Source organism: Paroedura picta, chromosome 12 (assembly GCF_049243985.1).
Source record: "Paroedura picta isolate Pp20150507F chromosome 12, Ppicta_v3.0, whole genome shotgun sequence".
Lineage (NCBI taxonomy): Eukaryota > Metazoa > Chordata > Lepidosauria > Squamata > Gekkonidae > Paroedura > Paroedura picta.
Genome location: NC_135380.1, coordinates 13,887,924 through 13,910,513, shown reverse-complemented (window position 1 = coordinate 13,910,513; position 22,590 = coordinate 13,887,924). Strand labels below are relative to the sequence as shown.

Below are 22,590 nucleotides of genomic sequence, written 5' to 3'. Positions count from 1 at the left end.
TCTGCCATTAAAAAATGGTTGTCTTCCAAAGCCAGTGGGGGAACATTTCAATCTATCACGATCTATCTTGATTTGAAAATTATTGTGCTTCAACAAGGGAAGAGTGGTAGAAAAGTGCAAAATTATGAAATATATTAATATGATTATTTATTTGTTTACGTCATTCATAGCATGTCTTTTTCACTTGGGCTTAAGGTGGATTATACAAAGCGAGTCACCGTAATCGTCAGAAGGGGCATTCAGTAAAGAAGAAGAGTTGGTTCTTGTATGCCGCTTTTCTCTACCCGAAGGAGGCTCAAAGTGGCCTCCCTTTCCTTTCCCCACAACAGACACCCTGTGAGATGGGTGAGGCTGGTAGAGCCCTGATATTCCTGCTCAGAGCAGTTTTAGTGCTGTGGTGAGCCCAAGGTCACCCACCTGGCTGCATGTGGGGGAGAGCAGAATCAAACCCGGCATGTCAGATTAGAATTCCGCACTCCTAACCACTACACCAAACTAAGCCACAGAATGAATACTAAACCTTAGAGGAGCATCATTTCTGATAGTTTCTTAACTGGATTCTCCCAATCTGACTCATTCACAGTACAATTCTGTGTAGTTATTCTGGCCTAAACCCACTGACTTCAATGGGGTTAGAGAGAACTGCAAATTCATAGTAGTGTACTGTTCAAAATTTTCCAGGTTAATATTGCATATGGCACAGAGAGAGGCATAAGGTTGGATTCCTATGCTACTACTGATGCCAGCATTCCACCCTATATTCCATGATAGTGCCACAAAATAGTACTGTGCTTAACCTGCACGTTTTCCTTGTGTAATATGTATTCTGTCTCTGTGCATGTGTGTACATACATACTATATTCATCAGCTGACTGAAGATTCACTAAATGCACCTGATGAAGTGAGCTCTAGCCCATCAAAGTATATGCTGGGTACACAGGCCAAATCCAGTGACCCTTCCCAGAAGTATTAACACCTTCTACCTAGTTATGTTTAACAACTTAATACCTGTAGAGGCTTAAGTAAGGAATTTGTCCTCTTTAGACCTGGTTCACCTCCCCCCATTGCTCTGCCACAATTTTGCTCATCAAGGCAGAGTCATCCGCGGGGGTCAGCCTGCAAATGGGCAGAATCAGCAACTGCCCATAGGCTTGACTTCTCCGTTGCCCCCACCTTGCGGAATGGCCTGCCTGTGGAGTTCGGAAAGGCGCCCACTCCCGTATCTTTCTGCAATGCAGAGCTGAATTATTCAAGAGGGCTGTTCTGTGCAGGCAACAGACTTACACTGACTGCACTACACAATGCACCAAGTTAGAAAAGTTATTAGGCACCGTGGTCTATATTACTGTGTATATCTTGTTGACACTAGGATCCTACAGTGGAGTTTTGCATTATTTAATGTGTTATGCTAATACTTGTGCTTTGCCTCGGTTTTATGTTTAAACTTCTGGTTGGTTCTCTAACCGTACTCTTACCGCATCCTTTACTGAGAGCCAGTTTGGTGTAGTGGTTAGGAGTGCGGACTTCTAATCTGGTGAGCCCCGTTTGATTCCAGGCAATTGTAAGCCACTTTGAGCCTCCTTCGGGTAGAGCCTCCTTCGGGCAACTCTTTAAACACACAAACACTGGATTTGAAACACAGGAGTGTTCAACCACTTCATCGTCTTTTCCTTGGCTCCTGAATGACCCTCCTGCCCTTCTACCTTCAAGCGGAAAATGCCCCCTGCTCCTTCCAAGCCAGCACAATTTCCTTTGGGCATTTATTACAGGAGAGATGCTGGTGAGTGGGCTACACCACAGATATAATTCTGCACGGATAACATCAAGTGGAAGGGGCATGTTTAGTCATTACTGTGCAATGTCCCTCAAAGGGCCGGAGTTCAGAAGCTTAAGAGAAATGCAGACCCCTGTTTCTATGGGAAGACTGTCTATATCACTGTAGGGTACTTTGATGCAGCAGGGGGAAATGCTCAGGTCAGCAGCCATCGGACACAGCAAAATAAGAGACATTGGGAAGAAGCACGCAAAACCAGTTGTATAACCCCAGCCGGAACCTCCACCATGCAAAGGCGAGATTACGAACCGACTCCACAGCACCACTGAAACTGCAGAGGAAAGGAAGCGCAGTAATGGGTTTAAACTACAAGTACAACGATATGGGGAAGGCACTGGAAAACCACCCCGTATTGAGTCTGCCATGAAAACGCTAGAGGGCGTCACCCCAAGGGTCAGACATGACTCGGTGCTCACACAGGGGATACCTTTACCTTTACAACGTATCAGGAAAAAGTTTTTCACAGTCACAGTAGTTCAGCAGTGGAATAGGCTGCCTAAGGAGGTGGTGAGCTCCCCCTCACTGGAAGTCTTCAAGCAAAGGTTGGATACACACTTTTCTTGGATGTTTTAGGATGCTCTGGGCTGATCCTGCGTTGAGCAGGGGGTTGGACTAGATGGCCTGTATGGCCCCTTCCAACTCTATGATTCTGTGAAACTCTACCAGGGTTTTGTAGTCCTGACAGTTTTGTCTCTTGGCGAGTGTGCAGGCATCTCTAGTCGGGCATCTGGGGGGCTCTGAGCCATTGGGCTGGCTGTTAGGGCGGCAGGAGGGTGGGCAGGTGGGGTCTTCCCCAGCCTACTGCTGCACCTGTGGGAAACCAATCCTGAAACAGGTGGGCCCAGTGACTGTAGGGCCCTGACAGCCCACATTGGAGGGAAGGTGGGGCTCTGATCCCCCTGGAGGATGGGCTGGGAGGCCCGGCTCTCCTATATGCCCCCCAGCACTCTTCTCCGCTTCTCCCACTCCCCGGGCAAGGGGGGCGATGACCTGCCGAGGGTTAGCAAAGGCCATGTCCGGCGTAGAAAGCCGAGGACCCTGCAGGGGGCAGCAAGGAGACGACGAGAGGCCGCGCAGGGAGGCCAGCCGGCGCCCCCGTCTCCTCTGGATCGCGGCTCCCCGGGCCATTTCCCCCTTGTGCTCGGAAGCGCCACGCTCGGCCTCCCCGCGCCTCTCTCCGCCAGCGCCGTCCTTCGGAGCCCTCCCGGCAAGTCCGTTGCTTCCTAAATAAACCGCGGGCTGCTCTTGAGTCAGGACGGGCAGCGCTGCTGCGGCCGAGAGGGTTGCGCCGGCTCTCCCGTGAAGCTGGCAGCGCCCCTCCCCTGGCTACCCTCCCCGGCTCCACCGCTCGCCCCTCGCCCGGCGCTGCCTTGTGCGCGGACGCTCTGCAGGCGGCAGGCAGGGGCTGGGCGTCTCTGGCCCCCGATCGGAGCCTCGCCCCCTCCTCCTCCTCCTCCTCCTCCTCCTCCGTGCTCGTCGTCGTCGTCGTCGTCGTCTTCCCCCGCCTGCCAGCCCCTCCTTCCCCGCTGCCAGCCCGAGTCCCAGGCGGAGCGGAGCCCGGGCGGCTCATTGCGGAGCGAAGCTGCAGCCGCGATGGCCACGACCGTCACCTGCACCCGCTTCACCGACGAGTATCAGCTGTACGAGGAAATTGGCAAGTAAGGAGCCGCCGCCGCCGCCGCGCCTTGCAAGAGCCGGGGGGGAGAGGGGAAGGGGGGCGAGGACTGGCGCCACCGCCGACGCCCCAGGCACAGGGACAGGCCTCGCTCGGCAGGGTTGGGGGCGCTGACGGCCGGGCGGAGAGCCACAGCAGCTGGCTGACTGACTGGCTGGCCCGGCCGCGGCGGAGGGCTCGGAAGGGGCTGGCTGCGGGGAGGAGGAGGAGGAAGGGGCAGCCCGTGCGCTGCTCTGCTCTGCTCTGCGCCTCCCTTCCCCGGCCCGCCGGGCTCTCGGTGGGGCTGAGCGCGGGGTCCGCCTGGGGAAGGGGAAGGGGAAGGGGAAGGGGAGGGAGTCGCCCGCGCTGCGCAGACATGACGCACGTTGCAGAGCCGCGGCCGGCCGGGAGCGCGGGGGAAGGCAAGACGGGGCTGGCGAGCGCGGCGGACTTTCCCCTCGCGGGGCGCCCGGGGCCGCCCGTGCCCGCCGAAGCCCGCTTAGATGCCCGGCGCAGCCGCCCTCCCTCCTTCCTTCCCTCGCTCGCAGCCAGCGCCGGGGATTTATTGTCGGGGGCCGGGCACGGACGGCGGGCTGCCTGCAGCTGCCGCCGCTCGGAGCCCTTCTCTGCGGCGGCGGCGGCGGCGGCGGCGTCTCCCTCTCGCGCCTGGTTCCCCGGGGCGCGCGGAGGAAGCACATGGCCGGGGAAGGAAGGAGGGGGGGGGGCTGGTCAGCCGCGGCTCGCTGCGGGGAACCCCCGCGGCCTCCAAGCGCGCCCTTCTCCGCGCCCGCCGCCCGTGCGTGGGCTGCGGTGGGCCCGGCCAGGAGCTGGTTGCTTGGCGCCCCGCTGTTCGGCGGGGGCGGCTGGCAGCGCGTCTGCCTGGTGAGGAGGCGGCGGCGGCGGCGTGGGAGGCCCCGGGGCTGGCTGCTGTGCTGGGGAGGGCGACGCCTGCCTGCCTGCCCGGGGCGAGGGGGAAGCCGCTGGGAGCTGCGGCAGGGAGGGAAGGCGGGAGTAGAGGCCCGGGATTCTGGCTGCTGGGGGGCTGCGTAAGGGCGTCGGGGTCCGCGGCCGCCATCCTTCCTGCCTGCCTTCCTTCCTTCTGGGGCGCGGCTTACTTTCATGCAAAAGAAGGAGGCAGCCGGGCACGACCCCTTCTCCTGACGCTGCCCCCTAAGGGGCCGGGAGCAGGTGGTCACCCGTGAGGCACTCTGCACATGCTCAGGAGCGCCCTTCAGCCCACTTGGAGAGGGGGACAGAGGCACAGTGGAGGGTGATGTCAAGGAACCGGCTCTGTTATCCCCAAAGGCTTGCCTTTGACCCTGCGTTGATGCCCTCTCCGCTGAGAGGGTGCTGCCTGTGTGTGGAACAAGCTCAGCATCCTTGGCTGGCAGGCTGTGGGGCTTAACTGGGAAGGTGCCTGGGAGCTCCTGTGCACGGATTTATAGGGCAAAGCTCTTTAGGCTTTCTCTGCTTCCTGGCCGGTAGACAGCACTTATGCCCTGGGTAAACATGTCACGACATCCCTCATTGCAGGGGAGAGAGCTGAAGGCTGCTTGCACTTATGTAGATGTGTAAAAGAAACCGCAGGCAGTTAGATCACTGCACTAAGAGGGCCGTCCTCTGTTGAACTATATCACCTGTAACTGTGCCTTGTTCTGTGAGATCACGCAGGTGAATCACTCTATGTTTTGGAGGCCAGCATTCTTGACTGCTACAGACTGTAGATTGAAGCTCCTATCACAGTTGCAAGAGTCGACTCTTTCATTCTGGTCAGGCCAGAACTATTAGTAAAAAGCACATTGTGTATGATGCTCAAGTCCCTGGTGCTGTTTTTAATGCTGGAGCTCGGCTTCGGGACTGACGGAGTCATAACAGAGGCGAGAGAGGGCTGTTGGGCACGTGCAATGCTTTTTCCCATCACTTCCACTGAGTAAGCAACCAGCATTTATGGTTTGTCCATTTGTGAAAAGCGGGTGGGGAAGGCAGTAGTGACATAGAGGTCTGAGACATCTTTTGCTTCCTGTTGCCAAAGAAATTCCTATAAGTGGGCAGGTAATTTCCCCTGGGGCTCCTTATCTTGGGTGCACACATGTAGCATCAGATGGCAGGACTTCCCAAAACTGCAGCTGTAGATGCAGCTCAGACATGCCTCCTTCTAGTATCTCTTTATAGAATCTGAGGAAGGAAGACTTGGATCTTGGAAGCTTATACCTCAGGAATCTTGTTGGTCTCTAATGATTCAAGTTACTAAGTTTGAATCTTGCTCTTCTGCCGCAGACCAGAAGGGTTATGTGCATAAAATTCTTTTATGGTGTGATCATCCTTCATTGTAACTGATGTTTGTGTTACTCTTTCTTAGAAATGAAGTACTGTGGTTTCTCATAGTAAGGGAGAGGCAGCATACAGTAGAGCAGGGGTAGTCAACCTGTGGTCCTCCAGATATCCACGCAAATGCTAGCAGGGGCTCATGGGAAATGTAGTCCATGGACATCTGGAGGACCACGGGTTGACTACCCCTGTTCTACAGTAACAAACAAAAATTCTACAGTGCAGTTCTACTACCAACTTTTTCCTTGAAAGAATAATGCTGACCTCACAATTTCCCCGTTTCTTAAAGCAAGTCTCTTGTTCTTCTGGGCTATTTCACCATGGCTGCCTTTGATTCGTAGCCAGCTATTTCTTGGCTGCAGTTGTTGTAGTGTTAGATTGAAACATCCCTGATCATTTTCTGAGGGATCTATACCTACCTTTTTTTCAGAGGGAGGTGGTGGGGAGAAACTTGTCGTTTTCACAAGCACAATATAAAGAGTGAGTTGGAGTGATGGGACCTGCAGCATGCAGAAGGTTGGAACCTCTCCTTCTGAAATGGAAGCCCTTGATGCTGTTCAGGAAATTATAATTCGGCATTCAGAATTTTTCACCCTTAGGCTATTTATTATTCTTTGCCTTTGGGGAACAAGATTAATTTCCTCTCCATTTTTCTAACAAGAACCCAGGGCTCCCTTTTGCATCCCAAGGCCTGTTTTATAATTAGAAGGGGGGCTGGGGGGGCCTGCCCGGCAGAGTTCTAAAACATGGCTGACCTAGAGGCCTGAGAGAAGAGACTTGAGAAAAGCTAGTCTTGCAGAAATTGTGGCCTTATTGCTTATTAGATTATCTCTGGAAGCAACTAATTGGCTGGCTAGAACAAACCAGACTGAGGAATGTCTCTCTCTCTTTTCCCCTCACCCCCCCCCTTCATTTTTGGCCATATGATTCTCTTGGGGTTGGCAGGTCACAATGGGGCAGTGATGGTAAAAACCACAAGTGGCAGAAGCTACCTGTCTAGGCATAAACTCTAGGCCTAGCAATCCCTGACTAGAAGTTGGCCCACAGTCATTTCTAAGACTTCCTTGCCTTGTGCAGTCACTTCTGTCTCTAGGCCAGGGGTAGTCAAACTGTGGCCCTCCAGATGTCCACGGACTACAATTCCCATGAGCCCCTGCCAGCAAATGCTGGCAGTGGCTCATGGGAATTGTAGTCCGTGGACATCTGGAGGGCCGCAGTTTGACTACCCCTGCTCTAGTCCTTATGTGAGTTTTGCCCCTTTGCTACTTTCCCTGCGGTTCCTCCGCTCTTCAGTTCTAGATTCTGCCACCTTTTGCATTCTAAGACACAGACCCAAACTCACCTTTCCCATTCTCTTTATCCACTTTGCCTCTTGATCAGTCTCCATCGCACTTCTCTCTCTCTTCCATCAGATGATGCATTCCCTGCGGATCTAGAATGCTTGGAGGTTCCTCCACCGCAGTGATTCTCAACCGGGGGTCGAACGACCATTTCACAGGGGTTGCGGCAGGGCAGGCAGCTTGGCCGGGAGGGGGGGCACCATCCACACAACAGCCTTGCGGGGTAGATCGAGATAGAGCGTTTGTCTGTCTGGAGCAGCGGAATAGAGCGAGATCGGCATGGTGGGGCAAGAGGCAGAACTGAACTGAGAAACCCTGGAAAATAAACAATTTATAAACCATCCTGAACAATGGATCTTCATGCCATTGGTCAGTTCTGGTTTAATTTCTGTGAAAGAACACTTGCATAATTTTCTGGTTGGGGGTCACCTCAACATGAGGAACTGTATCAAGGGTCGTGCCATTAGGAAGGTTGAGAAGCACTGCTCCAGTGTCTTGCCTTTCCTTCCTTCAGTTCCTGCTTCCCCTCGGTTCCCTGTCTCTTGTGTTCTTACTCCTCAGATTCACTTCGCCTACCCTTCCTTCAGGCCTACCCTTTGTCATCTGTTGTCTACAACTGCTTTTCCTGCTAATTCGTATAACATCAAAAATGTGCCATGTGCATCTTCCTCCTAGAACTCAGGGGCCTTCAATGATATTTATTTGTCTATCATATATGGCATATATATAGTATAGGAGATCCTAGGACTGGCTGGCAGCCCTGCAAGAGACGTTCTGAGATAATTTGCCATTGCCTACCTCCATGTCATGACCCTTGTGTTCTTTAGAGGTCTCCCACCCAAGCACTAGCCAGGGTCAACCCTGCTTAGCTTCTGAGATCTGACAAGAATAATAATAATAATAGTTGGTTCTTATATGCCGCTTTTCCCTACCAGAAGGAGGCTCAAAACGGCTTACAGTCGCCTTCCCATTCCTCTCCCCACAACAGACACCCTGTGGGGTAGGTGAGGCTAAGAGAGCCCTGATATCACTGCTCTGTCAGAACAGCTTTATCAGTGCTGTGGCGAGCCCAAGGTCACCCAGCTGGCTGCATGTGGGGGAGTGCAGAATCAAACCCGGCATGCCAGATTAGAAGTCCGCACTCCTAACCACTACACCAAACAAGCTAGGACATGCCTGAACTATCCAATTCAGGGGTACTGAGGAGCAATAAATTCAGAATGGATGAAAAGAAGTACTATTTTACTCGGTAATTAAATTACGGGTGTCTCTGCCAGGTGGCTTTAAGAGGTGAGACAGAATCATGAAGAGGTTCAGCAGTGGCTAAAGGAAACCTTCACATTCAGAGGTGGTAAACCTTTAGACCCCCGTGCTGTGGATCAGCTTCAGGGAAGTGCCTCAGCTGCTGCCCAGTTTGCTCTCCAGGGCAGGGCATTGGCCTCTGTGAAACAGGATGCTCAATTAGATGGACCACAGTTCTGACCCAGCAGGGTTTTGTTGAGTTACCATGTCATCGTGCATTTACAGAATATTTAAAAACATGCCCTTCCCAGGGGAGCTTGCCATTTAAACTTTTGTCATATGAGGGATGGCAAAGGGATGGAAAGGAAATGTAGATGAAGAATGTGTTTATTCCAGTCGCACATATTTAAGCTTAAGTTTCAAGTCTGCAGAGAATCAATATGGGCAAAGCTTCCCTTCACCTTCATATTCAGAAGAACACATTCAGGATGCTTGATTGGAACAGGGGGGCTTCCACTGCTTCCTAGCTTCGAAGCTCTTGGGCCTTCCAGGCTGACCTGGAAGCGTTTTAACCTCTAGTTGCCCACCCCAGCTGCCCTTTTTGCCTACAGCAGAGATGGGTAATTTGGTGATTGTGCCATAGGCTTATGTTTTGAGGAGGGATTCCAAGGAAGTGAGAGAAGAGCCACTATGTCCAAAGGCAGCTTGGTTGGGGTTAGAGTTCCCCTCTTTTTATTTTGTATCTCCAAATGGACTGCCTTCTATCAAAACTATGAAACTACTTGCTAAGAATGAAATATCATCTGTCGTTAGTACTGTAGGCTGCCTTCTACTGCTTTCCCTTGAATGGTAGTGGTAGGAGATGATATAATTGCATCCCTGGCATCCAGAAGGGCCTTTTCTCTTTTAAAATGCAACTTGAAAATGGATGGCAAGTTTATTCATCTCTATGTATGCCACATTATGCAAGCTACCTAATGGCATATTTTCAAATATGTATAGTACATCTCCCTCCTCCACATATCAACACAGTGATGGGATGAATTTACATTTGGCTGTCTTAGAGTGGTGACTAGAAAAGAAGTGAATATGTATGTGGGTTTGTAGTCAAGTGGGAAGTAAGGCATACCCTGAATTGGGATGTTTCCAGATTAGAGGTCTGTCTAAGTGAGTTTTTTTCCCCCTGTAAAGTACCAGAAAGTTAAATTCTGAGCAGCATAGTCTATTTAAAGCTCTGACAATATTGAGATGCTAGCCCTGGGTCTTCATAAAAAGCCTGATTTACAGCTAGAACACAAGAGACCCATTCTAATTACTGGAATCTGTTCTGTGGAAATCTTTTAGTTTAGCTTTTCATCTGGCACACACCAGTTACTGTTGTATGTAATAAGGAAAAAAAATAGATCTTGCACTTGTCAGGCTGTTGGGAAAATTAGACACCGAGCTGCTTGGGACTCCAAAAGCTAGTTGTTCCTTCTGTTGCAGAATTCAGTGGCAGTTCAAAAGGCAGTGGAGTTTTGATCTGGTATCATTTCAATTCTTTATCATTCCTGATGTTGTATCCCATAGAATCATAGAATAATGGAGTTGGAAGGGACCTCCTGGGACATCCAGTCCAACCCCCCGTACTATGCAGAACACTCACATCCCAATCGCTCATCCACTGTAATCTGCCACCCCCTTGAACCTTCACAGAATCAGCCTCTCTGTCAGATGGCTGTCCAGGCTCTGTTTAAAAATCTCCAAAGGTGGAGAACCCACCACCTCCCGAGGAAGCCTGTTCCACTGAGAAACCGCTCTCACTGTCAGGAGATTGTCGTAGAAGATTGTCCACTGCAGGTCAGTAGGCTTGTGGCAGGGACGGTGGTGTTCTATTTCAGGTAGCTAGTGCAGGCAACAGAACTGTTCAAACCTCTCCTGGGTAGTCAGGCTCAATGATAAAATTGTCATGACCTGGCTAAGGGCCGCACGGGCTTGGAGAGCACATGTTCTCAGATAGGATGATGTCATTGATTTGCTTTTCCAGGGAGGGTGTGCAATAGCAGTCTAGTAAAATTTAAATGCAATCCACGTGTTGAATGATCCCCTCCCTTTAAGGGCAAACCTGAGAGCAAAAATTTTAATACACTGTGGATAATACCGCTTGGAGGACCAGGTTTGACCCGGGGTCATCAGTTGCCATGCCTACTGTACATGCGGAGAGAGTCTGGATGTTGATGCAAGAATAAATTGCGACTAGTAGCGTACGCAGGTGGCAGGTTTTTTTGTTCCATTTTTTGATACGTTCAGCTGGTCGAAACTTGCCAACATGATGCTGTGGACCATCCACAGATCATGTGAAACTTTCCAGCTATGGCTTGGGAACTGCTGTTCCAGGAGGTTACAGGGCATGTCTACAGAGATGGCGTTGTTCGCCGTTATCTTTCTGGAAGGCACCCTCTCAAGAACGTTAGCTGTGTCATTGAACCGTACAGTCACAAGGCTCACGGGTGGCCTGCCTGCGGTAGCTTTGCTGTGCTGAAAAGACTCCGCACATGATCTTCCCTCACATGTTGCACATTCTCCATGACTTGTGCAGGGTGTCGTTCCAGCTCTTTGCTGTCTCTTCCTGGCTGGGTGTGCAATTAATTCCCTGCATTGGCGTAATAAGGAGGATGAATGCGTTAGCAAGTAAGGCTGAAGAACAGACAAAAGCGTGCTTTGGTTAGTCCTCTCCCTTTCTGTGTCTCCTGTATTTGAGTTTGTGTCAGTGGAAAGTTCCCTTGAAAGCTTTAATGGGGGCAAGCCTTCATTTGATATATAAGCGTTGTTCAGAAGAGCAGTTAATAGGGACTGAAATAAAATCAAGAATATTGCTGAAAATTTGATGCTCTTGTAAGGACAAGGCTATGTATTTTTCTGGGAATAGTGCGTTCAGCTCTTGTCCCGACACCTCAAAGCAGATGTAGAAACTGTTGTTCCAAAGTAAGGCAAAGTATATGAAAAGGCAGCCTGAACGAAGTCCCCCATCTTAAAGAGACTGGAATAGCTTGCGTAGAGGGAACACAGGAAAGCTAGAGAGGCGGAAGACAGAAGAAAAATGGGAAAACGTGCTGTTTTTCTATCTTAATATGTGAACAGATGGAAGCTGACGCCTAAGGAATGGCACCTTTCACCCCCATTTTTTAACAGTAAGCATAATTAACCATTAAAGCCTTTTAAAATAGGATGTCAGGCATTCACAGTTTTTTGCAAATGATTGTGTGGAGATCAGGATTTCTATCCTATTTCCCGGTCCCATGCAGAGCTAGGTGTCCCTACACCCACTGGAATCAGTGAGCTGAATGACGGCATGTTTAGCATAGCCTAGCAGCTACAGACTTATAGCAGTCTACTTTCTGTGTTTTTGTTCAGAATGTATGTAGCGTAATTCTAAAACCACCTTGCTGGCAAGCCAGTCCTGCAGACTTGAATGGGACTTGTTGCTTCTGAGGACTGACGTCTGAGGATGCATGCTTAGGAGCATTCCTGCACACATGCACAGGGCTACTCTAAGGCTCCAATTTTGCTTTGCACTAGGTGTGGCTAATTCCATTTTAAAAAATGGGTTGAATTATATATGCAGTTCTGCATAGGGTTACACTGTGCTGATCGCCGTGAAAGTTACGACCACCTTACTCTTTTCTCTAGTGATGTCTTTTCCCTTTGATAAAAAAAAAGCATAACAGGCCTGGACTTATTTTTAGTGCCGGTGGTTATGGAGATTAAAATGTGAGTTGGCCATAATCAGTGCAATTACACTTACCAAACTCAGCAAGTGGCTCGAGGCGGTAGCTCTTACATCCTGTGCCGATTGAAAAATTAGGATTTTAAGGGACGGGCTGTGGAATTGCATGTGTGATTCCCTCCCCTTCTTTATGTAAACCTGCACGCCCCAGTTCAGTGTTGCGTGCCCGTTGTCGCCAGTACAGACGGACTGTCTTGGAGGCTGCTGTTGGTTCACTCCTGCTCCTGACCTGATTAGAGGGGCAGGAGAAATGTGTGTGGAAGTAGAGGTTGCCAGCCTACAGGGGGGGGGGGTCTGAGGATTCCCCCAGAATTATTGCTCATCTCCCAACTAGAGACTGGTTCCCCTGGAGAAAACGGATTCTTTACATGGTGGAGTATGGCATCATACCCCACTGAGGTTCTTTCTCTCTTCAGCCTCCATCCCCAAATCTCCAGGAGATTTGAAGTTCTGTAATGTAGCAAAGCCAATTCTGATTTCAACTTTCTGTTGTTTCCAATATTCGCAGCTTTTTTTTGCTCCCCTCCCTGCATCAGAGCTATTTCTCTAGCTCAGAGATTCCCAACCAGGGGTCCATGGGTGCTTTGGAGGGGGTCCGTGGCATTTTCCCTGCCCATTCATCTGCTGGTGGTGGTCAAAAAGGACCTGGCAATGTTAGTGGAAGGTGAGGAGAACCATGTGATCATACAGCTTGCTCCCAATATCTGAATCCTGGATTTTACTTTGTGTGCATGAATCTGCACTGGACTCAGAGTGGGGAAGGGGTGAATCTGAATGCTGCCCTGAAAAGTGGGATACAATTGAAGCTTAATAAGTAGGTTTTGGCCACAGTTCTAAGAAAGCTTTTCTTGGTAGTCAGCCCCACTGGACAAAAATCAGACTTTGGAATAAACCTCTTCAGGATTGCTGTCTTAGAGAGGAGAATTTCTGTTACATAATGCATTCTAATAATACTTGGCATTTATGTAATGCTTTCAGTGTTCAGAGCACATTATCTTGTTGCAGTCTTAACCACAGCCCCAAAAGGTAAAGCAGGATGCTTATGCCCATATTGCATGCGGAGGGGGTAATGCTGCCTAAAGTTACTGAATGAATTTTCGGCAGATGTATGATTTAAACCAGGCATCTCCCAGTTCAGTCTCTTAGCCGTGATGACAGCTTGGGTCACAAGTTTCATGGGAGATTCTATTTATTACACTACTATCAAGGCCTGTTATAACAACGGGCTCTAAAAAGTGGGGGCAATATCCCTCTTGGGGGGCAGAAGGGAAGCCAGTTGGTGGACTGCCAGTGCACTGGCTAAGACTTAGTTGGGGGGGGGGAGAGAATCTGGGCCTCCAGAGTGCTGGCTTGGCCCTGTAATGCAGGTGGGGCATCTGGATCCAAAGCCTGTTCAGAGAAGAGTTCCCCTGGAGAAAGTGGCTTCTTTGGAGGGTGTACTCCGGGATTGGAGGAGTCACCCCCACCCCACCCCTCAACAGGCACCCTGGGGGATCCGGCCGTAGCCTGAGCCCCGATTGTGCGCTCTGGGGACTAGGACGCAGCCTCCAGTGTGCAGCCTTGCAAAGGCTCAGGGAATGGTGCAGCCTCATGGTCCTTTGCTGTCATGGGGTGTTTTCCACCAACAGGAAAAAAGGTAGTCCAGGCTAGTCACTGAATGCTGGGCAGGTCCCTCCGAGTGCCTTTTTCCTATTGGTGGGACACCCCATCACCACCACCACTGAGGGCCAATTGCCTCCAGTTTTAAGGAGTGCATCATCATGGCCACAAACTGGGAATTATTAGGGGGAAGATTCAATTCATTTTTTAAAGTTGCTGCTCACCCAAAGGGTCTCCCAGTGACTTACTACATTAAAACTAGTAAAGTAAAACTAACGTGAAGACCCTTCCATCCTGGGAGCAGACATTTGTAAGACACCCCTAGAAAATGACTAAAGGGAGTGTAAGGGATGGTAACGGGAGAGGCACTCCTGTGGAATGTGATATGTCACTGTTTCAGTACTTAAGTCATCAGATGTTTTTGCCTGGGGAAGGGGCTTAGTCTTTGACATGGGTTGGAAGAAAATCCTGTTATAGAAGACAGTGTCTCTTCTGGACCGAGTGAGTGTGGTGTTATTGATCCAGTGCAGGGATCCTTCTGCGGCTTTAGTGCAGAAGACAGTGCCCCTGACACATTGCTTGGTGACATTTTTTCCATTCCCTGCATTAATTTTGTACCTGATGAATCTAGTCCATCAAATAGGGCATGTATGGTTTGTTTGGGATTAATTAATTTGGAACAGAAAAGAAGTAATCTTGTGAATACGCCCCAATTTGTGCTCCTTTATTATAATCACTGCCTGGTTCTGTATTCAGGATAATCGGTATTGTGAATTACAATAACTACTCCACAAACACACAATCTGCATGTTAAAAGGTGTTAATCTTAAATATGCTTCTTTTAATAAGTGTTTTAGGAATGAATTAAATGGCTATTCAGGCCAATATCTTTGCATGCATTGCTGTGGCTGGGGGTGTTGACAGTATAGTTCAAAGTAGGTAGAAATTCCGATGGTAAGAATCTCCTCTTAAACTCTGTTGGATGATTGTAGTAATGGCGGGAAATAGTGCTGGAAGCATTAGTGCCTCTAAGATGGTTAAACAAAGGTGTTGTGTATTCTCCTGAAATACATTAGAAAGGTTTGGGCCAGTCATGTACCATTGGTCAGCGTCTTTGGCTGTGGGTCCATTTTTTCTGGTGAGTTAATATGAGAAGTGGCATAATGCCAATATTATTGAGTGTGGTCTTAATTATTGGGGTGCGGAGGAATTTTGGTCAGAGGTGTAATCTTCCATGCTTTATGGTTGTTGAACTGATAATCTGAGTGGTCCTTGTATAAGAAATGACTGGGGATGTGACGCTTGGGGGATCACCACCAAGGGTTCTTGGAGTAGTTATGTTCAGGAGACAGTTCAGGTAACCAAGATCAGTATTGCGCTGTGATGCTACAAGCTACACTTGTACTGTGTGCAGTTCTGGAGGCCTCACTTCAAAAAGAATGTAGATAAAATTGAAAGGGTACAGAGGATAGCGACGAGGATGATCTGGGGCCAAGGGACCAAGCCCTATGAAGATAGGTTGAGGGACTTGGGAATGTTCAGCCTGGAGAAAAGGAGGTTGAGAGGGGACATGATAGCCCTCTAAGTATTTGAAAGGTTGTCACTTGGAGGAGGGCAGGATGTTTTTTCCGTTGACTGCAGAGGAAAGGATGCGCAGTAATGGGTTTAAACTACAACGATATAGGCTAGATATCAGGAAAATTTTTTCACAGAGTAGTTCAGCAGTGGAATAGGCTGCCTAAAGAGGTGGTGCGCTCCCCCTCACTGGCAGTCTTCAAGCAAAGGTTGGATACTTGGATGCTTTAGGATGTTTTGGGCTGATACTGTGTTGAGCAGGGGGTTGGACTAGATGGCCTGTATGGCCCCTTCCAACGCTATGATTCTATGATTCTAACATCCCCAGCTGTTCAGCTCAGACTTCTGTTTTGTTTGGTCAATTACATGAAATCAACATGGCTTGTTAACATGAGTGGAATTGGAACAGGAGTGAAATTTCAGAAACTTGGAAAGAACAGTAGCATTTTAAAGGGTTGTGTCCTTCTCCTAAGAGAGGAGTCTTCTCACTTTGTGGAAGATAGTACTTAGATCCAACGTAAAGTTTGGATGTCATCCAACTTAAAAGTTTGGATGTCAAAGTTGAATTTTGCTTCGGCAGCTAGTGAAGGAAATGTTAGCTATCAAATACGTTCAAATACTTCTGTGAATCTGGTGCTCTCATATGTTGAACACAGAATGTACCCCTCTAGATGTTATCCCATCCCATGACTCAGCCTTTCTCAACTTTTTTACCATTGAGAAACCCCTGAAACCTTCAGGCTTTGAGAAATCCCAGAAGTGGCATGACCGCGCAGAATATGATTGGGAAGCAGAGCTGTGTATATCCCCCACCCAGCCCCCCATCTTTGGCCGGGGTTAGGAAACCCTTCCAGGGCCTTCAAGAAACCCCAGGGTTTCACAAAACCCTGGCTGAGAAAGTCTGTTCTAACTGAACTCAGGTACTTTCTGCTTGGGATGGGTTCATTCCTTATCTGCATGTAGTGGCCCTTTTCAGGTTCATTCCTTATCTGCATGTAGTGGCCCTTTTCAGTAGCACCTGTTGGTTCTGCTAGGAGAGGCTGGCCTTCCTCTGTGTTGCGCCAAGGCCATGGCAGATGGCTGCTGTATTAATCCTCCCCTTGGATTTCCATCCCCTTTCTCTGAAAGGGGACAGCTGTTGAACAGAATGATGGTCTCCCCTGGAAACCGGTGTCTCTCGATTGCTTCCTTTGGTGGCAGCTGGAATGGCAGCCTGGGAGCTTCAAACAGTTCCTGCAGGTACTCAAAGTGAGGCCTTATCAAATAATATACACTGCTTGTGATGGGCAATTTTATTCTCCTCTCAAACCTTTTTTGCTTCTGCATTCAGAACGAGGAGGGTTAGTTTGTGTGTGCCACCTGAAACACATAGGAGGAAGCCTCAAGCGTCTTCTGATCTACAAGCACAGATGTCCTAGGTATATTTAAGGGGGGTGGGGGAGAAAAGAAATTCTGGGAAATAGTAGGAGGTATATAAATATGTTTGAGGAAGACTGCATAGCTGCTAGCTGTACTTCACAGTGATAATAATAGTAAGTTCGGTGGGAAAGTGAAAATGCTGTATTCAAAGCTCTCCATGTTGGAATAAACTTCAGTGATCTAAATACTTTGAAATATAAAAGGGTTGATTCAGATTTTCCTCATCAAAGTTCAAATTGTGTGCTGCTTTTCAGGGGGGCAGTTGACTTTTGAATTGGGAGGAAGAGTTAGAGTCATGGTTAGGAAAGGGATGTAGAAGTAATTTTTTTACATTATTTTAATCTTCCACCAGGTTTTTTTTTTTACACATTATTTTAATCTTCCACAATGCTTTCAGTTGGGACAACTGAACATACCACCAACCAGGGCCAAGAGGCCCCTCCCACCATCAACTGCTCCCTCACAAAAAAAACCGCAATGACAGTGGAGTAAAAAAACTGAGTTGTTGAATGGGGAATGTTGAACGTTAAATTGTAAACTGTTTTATTCATTACAAATTCTTGTTGTTAAAAGATGTTACATATGTAAGTCAAGATGTGTATTGTATTGTTTTATGAAAGTCTCCCAATGTAAATCACCCTGAGCCGAATGGGAAGGCGGTATATAAATATATAATAAAATTATTTCAAATATACAAAATCTGTAAAAAGGGATTCATATTGGGTTAATTTTAGGTTTAGGTTTCATTTTGATATGGTTTGGATTGGGGAGGAGTTAGAGGGAGGGTTAGGGTTAGGCCACCCGGTACTAAATTGACAGAGGGAATTGAAAAATGTCACCTAGTAATATGTTAGAGTCATTTTCTTATACATTGGGGCTGCAGAACTATCCCCTCATTGCTCCAGGAGCTACCAGCTGGCTGTGGCCAAGGCCCCCGTGCAGGCTGCAGCCAGGGCTCATGGGGCCCCTGTTGAGTGGTGAGGGTGATTCCTCCAACTCTGAGTGGTTTGAGTGGTAGGCTCGTGGAGATGTTCCAGACTCCACTGTCCAAAGAGGCCACTTTCTCTAGGGGGGCTGCTCTCTGGATAGTCCTCGGATCTGGGTGGCCCATCCACATGACAGAGCTGAGCCAGGGCTCTCGAGGCCCAGAGTCCCCCGCTCCCGATCAAGTATTGGCCAGTGCAGCAGCACCCCTACAGCCACCTGCCCCCACAAGTCCCCCGACAGGCTTCCCTTCTGCCCACTGAACGCCCCGAGAGGGACATTGCCTCCACCTTCTAGAGCCCATTGTTATAACAGGCCTTGATACTCGTCTAATAAATAGAATATCTTATGAAACATGCACTGTGACTTCACCTGCGGTCAATGGAACATGAAATGCTGTTTGGAAGCCCAGTTCATAATTACATACCTGCAATAGTTGTACCACATCCCTACCATACACTCTGTAACACCGAAAAGGTGACAGGTACCAGAAGGTACACAGCGTGGCCGGTCACAATTACCCAACCTTTCTCTGAACTGTTTTACAAACTCATAATTTGCCACCAAGCATCGCTGTGTATCAAGCAAAAAAACCTCTCTCGTAGTGTGATTTGGCCCTAGAGCTGTACTAGGCTTTCCTTTGCTTTCCCTTCATTCCTATCTGCCTGAGGCTCTGTGACTCCAAGCTGCATCTACCTCCCATAATAGAGTCATAACCTATGCAAGTGTATTATTTGGCTTCCTAGAAAACATCCTTGAGTAGCTGCAGAATTGCATGACTTGGATGGAAGTCTAAAGCCTTTCAGTTAAACTTGATGCATTCAGAACCAGACTGTAAGAGCGCTAATCTAAATCTGTACATCTCATAGCCTTTTCTAACCACGACTCTTAACTCTAACCTAGCCTTAACTGAAATCGGTAGGACTGGTTTTCTTAAGAAACGATACTTAAAATTGGGTAGTGTGTATACAGAGCCATGCATGGGATCCTCCTCAATTTGCTCAAGTACAATTTGCGGGCAGTGGTTTCAGGTGGGGACATTGTGTTATGTACGTTTTGGCAGGCTGCACTACAGAATAAAAAGAAGACGTCATTCTCTGCAGGGGAATTGCTGTGCATAATAAGGATTGCAGAAGTGTGTGCTAGCCGGGTGTGAGATGCATGATTTTTTTGAGTTCTGGTGTGATCAGAGAGAGCATAGGCTGGGGTATGCAAGGGGGAGAATGGAAAAAAATGGGAGTGTATGTTTAGTTTTCTTCCACTCCTTTTACTGCTTTCTGTTTTGTATTTCCCACCACAAAAAAGTGAGACTACTGCGAGAAACTCGATGTCCCCTTCTACAAACACAGATTTCTTTTGTTTCTACATGCGAACATCAGGACTAACACTTATTAAAAAAGAGCCCCAAACATACATACGTGCGTGTTTTTTTTAATGAGTTTTTGTGCCAAACTGTCATAATTTTTCAAGATACCCCTTTGAAAATAAATGTCAGGAAACAAATGCATTAGACATTTTGCATGACATATCTTAAGTTACTGTGGAGGCTGACCTGTGCTTCTTAATGTTTAAAAATTGTCACTGCCCTGAATCTCACAGAGAGTTGTTATTTCTAGCCCATTTTTTGCAGCAAGTCTCTTGCCTTCCTTTATGCAATGAACTCTGTAAGGTGAGACTAAGCTTGAGGGGTTGCTGTGACATGGCCAGAACCCCACCCAGTTATTTCTGTGGGCTGATCATAGGTTTGAAAGAGCCTCTCTAGGCCGGGAGCCTAATTTTGTCAAGCCCCTGGGCAATTACAGAATTTTGAGAACAAGGAGTAGGTACCACCACAAAATGACTGCCACAGATGTCCATGGACAATCGGAAAATGTCTGTTGTGGTGTAGTAGGGCCAATCTCAAAGCATGGATGCTGCAAGCCAGGAATCCCTCTCTTGAGAAGTCAGTTGTTTCTGGGTTTTCCGGCTCCAGTGAGGTTGAGGGAAGCCAGGCTGTGTCCATTGGCTGCGGAGAAGAAGCCAAGGGACACCAGGCGCCATGTTGGGGAATCATGACCCTAGGTTATTTTTCCAGTGTCTTGCCTGTCTTCTCCTTTTAGAATAGTCGGTCAGTTGCCTAGCTTTGCTGTCATTGATGTTCTGGTTCCCCCTTACCCTTCTCTGGTTCTTCGAACATGACTTCATCCTTGTTTATATTCATTTTTATGCAGGGAGAGAAGTGGGTGTTGGGGAAACCTGGAATGCTTCCTGGACTTCATAGTAACAAGCCGCAAATCATACATCTTAATGTCACTACTCAGTGGTCACAGTGAAGGAATTGGAAACTGTTGTCATTTGTAATCCTGCCAGAGACTGCCTTGTGGCCCAAGGCCAGAGCTGGCTTTTATGGGCTTGACTGTGCCCTTTTCTCTGTGGTTTGTGGGTTCCGTATTGTCTCCTGCTGAAGGAAGCATTTTGTCTCTAAGCATCGGGGCGGTAGCTCATCTGAGCAGCACCCTCAGCCATGAGGGTGGGACAAGATAATAGATATTTTTGCTTCCTTTTCCCTTATGCTCTCCAGGCACCTTCCTGGCACCGAGCCTGGCCCAACTGGCAGCTCTGTGGCATTTTGACTCTGAGCTCTCTGGCAAAGGTGCAGTGCTGGAACGGCTGTGAGCTGAACCCACAATTCCTAGATTGCAGCTGGGTTTAAAAGCCAGGAGACGGCTTGTGCGTCGTGCTGCCCAGAGGGTGCCCTCTGCGTTTTAATCTACCCTCTAGGTCTTTCTCTGCCTCCTCTGTTTCTCCCTTCCTTTTCCTGCTCGTGGCTGCCTTGCCCCCTTGATCCTGCCCTGTAATAATCATCCCCATTATCAATCCAGGATACCCAATGTTTCCATGGCAACGCCTTGCGGATGTCAAACACAGGATCATGGCTTCCCCGGTGCGCTTAGGAAGGAGACGCCAGAGCGGGAAGGAGGCGGCTTCTGCTGTGCCGCATAATTCTTTGAACCTGAGGGATTTTGGATATCTCAGCAATAACTTTAACCAGCATCTACGAGCTATGACTGCCTGTCAGATCATCACAGCAGGAATAGCTGGGTGTGTGTGGAGGGGAGGGGGAGTCCCAGGTCTTTGCAACTGGGAGATCAATCTTGGCATTTTTCATGGCTATCATAAAGCAAAAGGGAGCTGGCAGAAAAAAGCGGCATATAAGAACCATTTTTTCTTCTTCTCATCTGTCTTTGCCTTTTGGATGTGCCCTGAAGGTTGTTAGTCCCTGAGGATTGTTGTTAGTCCCACTCAGATTCTAAATGCTGAAACCCCAACCCTGGAATATTTACTGATCGATAAATGGGTATCCCTGGGTTCATGCAGATAATGCTTCTTTGTGGTGTCCATGTGTGCACAGATGCAGTTCTGGAATGGTCTAGAACTTCAACCAAGACATTAAGCATGGAAATGCCCTCCCAAGATGGGAGAGTTTTGATATGGAACAGCCTTAATTGGCTTGCTTATATGTGGGATTATGGGACAGGTTTTACAAGTCAGCATGTTTGTCTTTCGGGGAAAAATCAGCCTGGACGCCGCCCCCCCCCCCCACCTTTTTACAAATTATGCTGTGTTTGGAATCCATGTGCTGAGTCTACATATACCCAAAAGATCCAGTGTGTGATACTAGCAAGAGATTCTTGTAGTGTACATTTTAATGTAATTGTTGTTCTTCTTGAGCTACATTTACTGGCTCAGAAGTAAGATCTAGTGTAAAGATAAAGGTATCCCCTGTGCAAGCACCGGGTCATGTCTGACCCTTGGGGTGACGCCCTCTAGCGTTTTCATGGTAGACTCAATATGGGGTGGTTTGCCAGTGCCTTCCCCAGTCATTACCACTTACCCCCCCAGCAAGCTGGGTACTCATTTTACTGACCTCGGAAGGATGGATGGCTGAGTCAACCTTGAGCCGGCTGCTGGGATTGAATGGGCAGAGCTTTCAGACTGCATGTCTGCTGCCACAAGAGGCCCTTGTGTACTGTGTAGCAATTACTGCTGGTCTACAGGGTTGTATGGTTTATTATTATTATATTTGAATTTATTATCCGCCACTCTCAGCAAAACCAGCTTGTGGCGGGTTACAAGATACAAGTACACTAAAAACCCTGCTAAAACCGCTCTGAGCCTTCAGGGAGGATGGTGTAAAAATATGAATGAATAAATAAATAAAAACACAACAATCAACAGAATACAGAAACCAGCAACACATACAGCGGCAAACCAACGCCCCACCTACCCCACTCGGGACTAGGGGAAACTGCTGGCTACCACTGTTAGAATATGGGACCACTGCTGCCATTTTAAGCTGTGTAGGACAATATCAGCCATGAGTTCTGCATACAGAGGCCTGTGAGCGCTTTTGCCACTGCCCTTTGATACCTTGGGGACGTAGGAGTGAGTACTTGATGGATCCTATGGATTCCCAGAAATTCTCTAGTCTTGCATGGGACTAAGGCATCAGGAGTTCCATGTGCTTACTTGCCATGGTTTCTTAAATTAGGGGCAGTAAATTGGGCTAAATTGAAGTCACTTATGTCAGTAGTCCCCGACCTTTTTATGACCAGAGACCAGTCAACGCTTGACTATTTTACTGAGGCCTGGGGGGGTAGTCTTTTGCCGAGGGCCTGAGCCCCTGCTTCGCTTGCTTTCCCACTGGTGCCCCTGATTTCCCGCCACCTGCTGGGGGGCGCTGCCAGCAGCAGCTGCGCAGTGCCACACCGAGGGGGAGCCTAGCCATGGCAGCCACCGGAGAATACCAAAGGTGAGCCGGCGGCAGAGTGGGAGGACAGCCCCCGAGGCAGCAGCCGGGGAGGAGGAC

At 48.7% G+C, this 22,590-nt stretch overlaps 1 protein-coding gene across 29 annotated transcripts in view; it reads left to right on the top strand.

Annotated features, from left to right (window-relative positions):
• Positions 1-2,955: 2,955 nt before the first annotated feature.
• Positions 2,956-22,590, top strand: part of CAMK2B (calcium/calmodulin dependent protein kinase II beta) — a 186,319-nt gene continuing 166,684 nt past the window's right edge. For 3 of the 29 annotated variants that reach the window (XM_077305582.1, XM_077305577.1, XM_077305574.1), the window contains exon 1: positions 2,958-3,492. In XM_077305582.1, coding sequence (XP_077161697.1) covers positions 3,428-3,492 — 65 coding nt within the window. In that variant the 5' untranslated portion in view covers positions 2,958-3,427. Of the gene's footprint in view, positions 3,493-22,590 lie in introns of all 29 variants that reach the window. The other 26 variants (XM_077305584.1, XM_077305580.1, XM_077305578.1 and 23 more) reach the window with 17 other exon arrangements.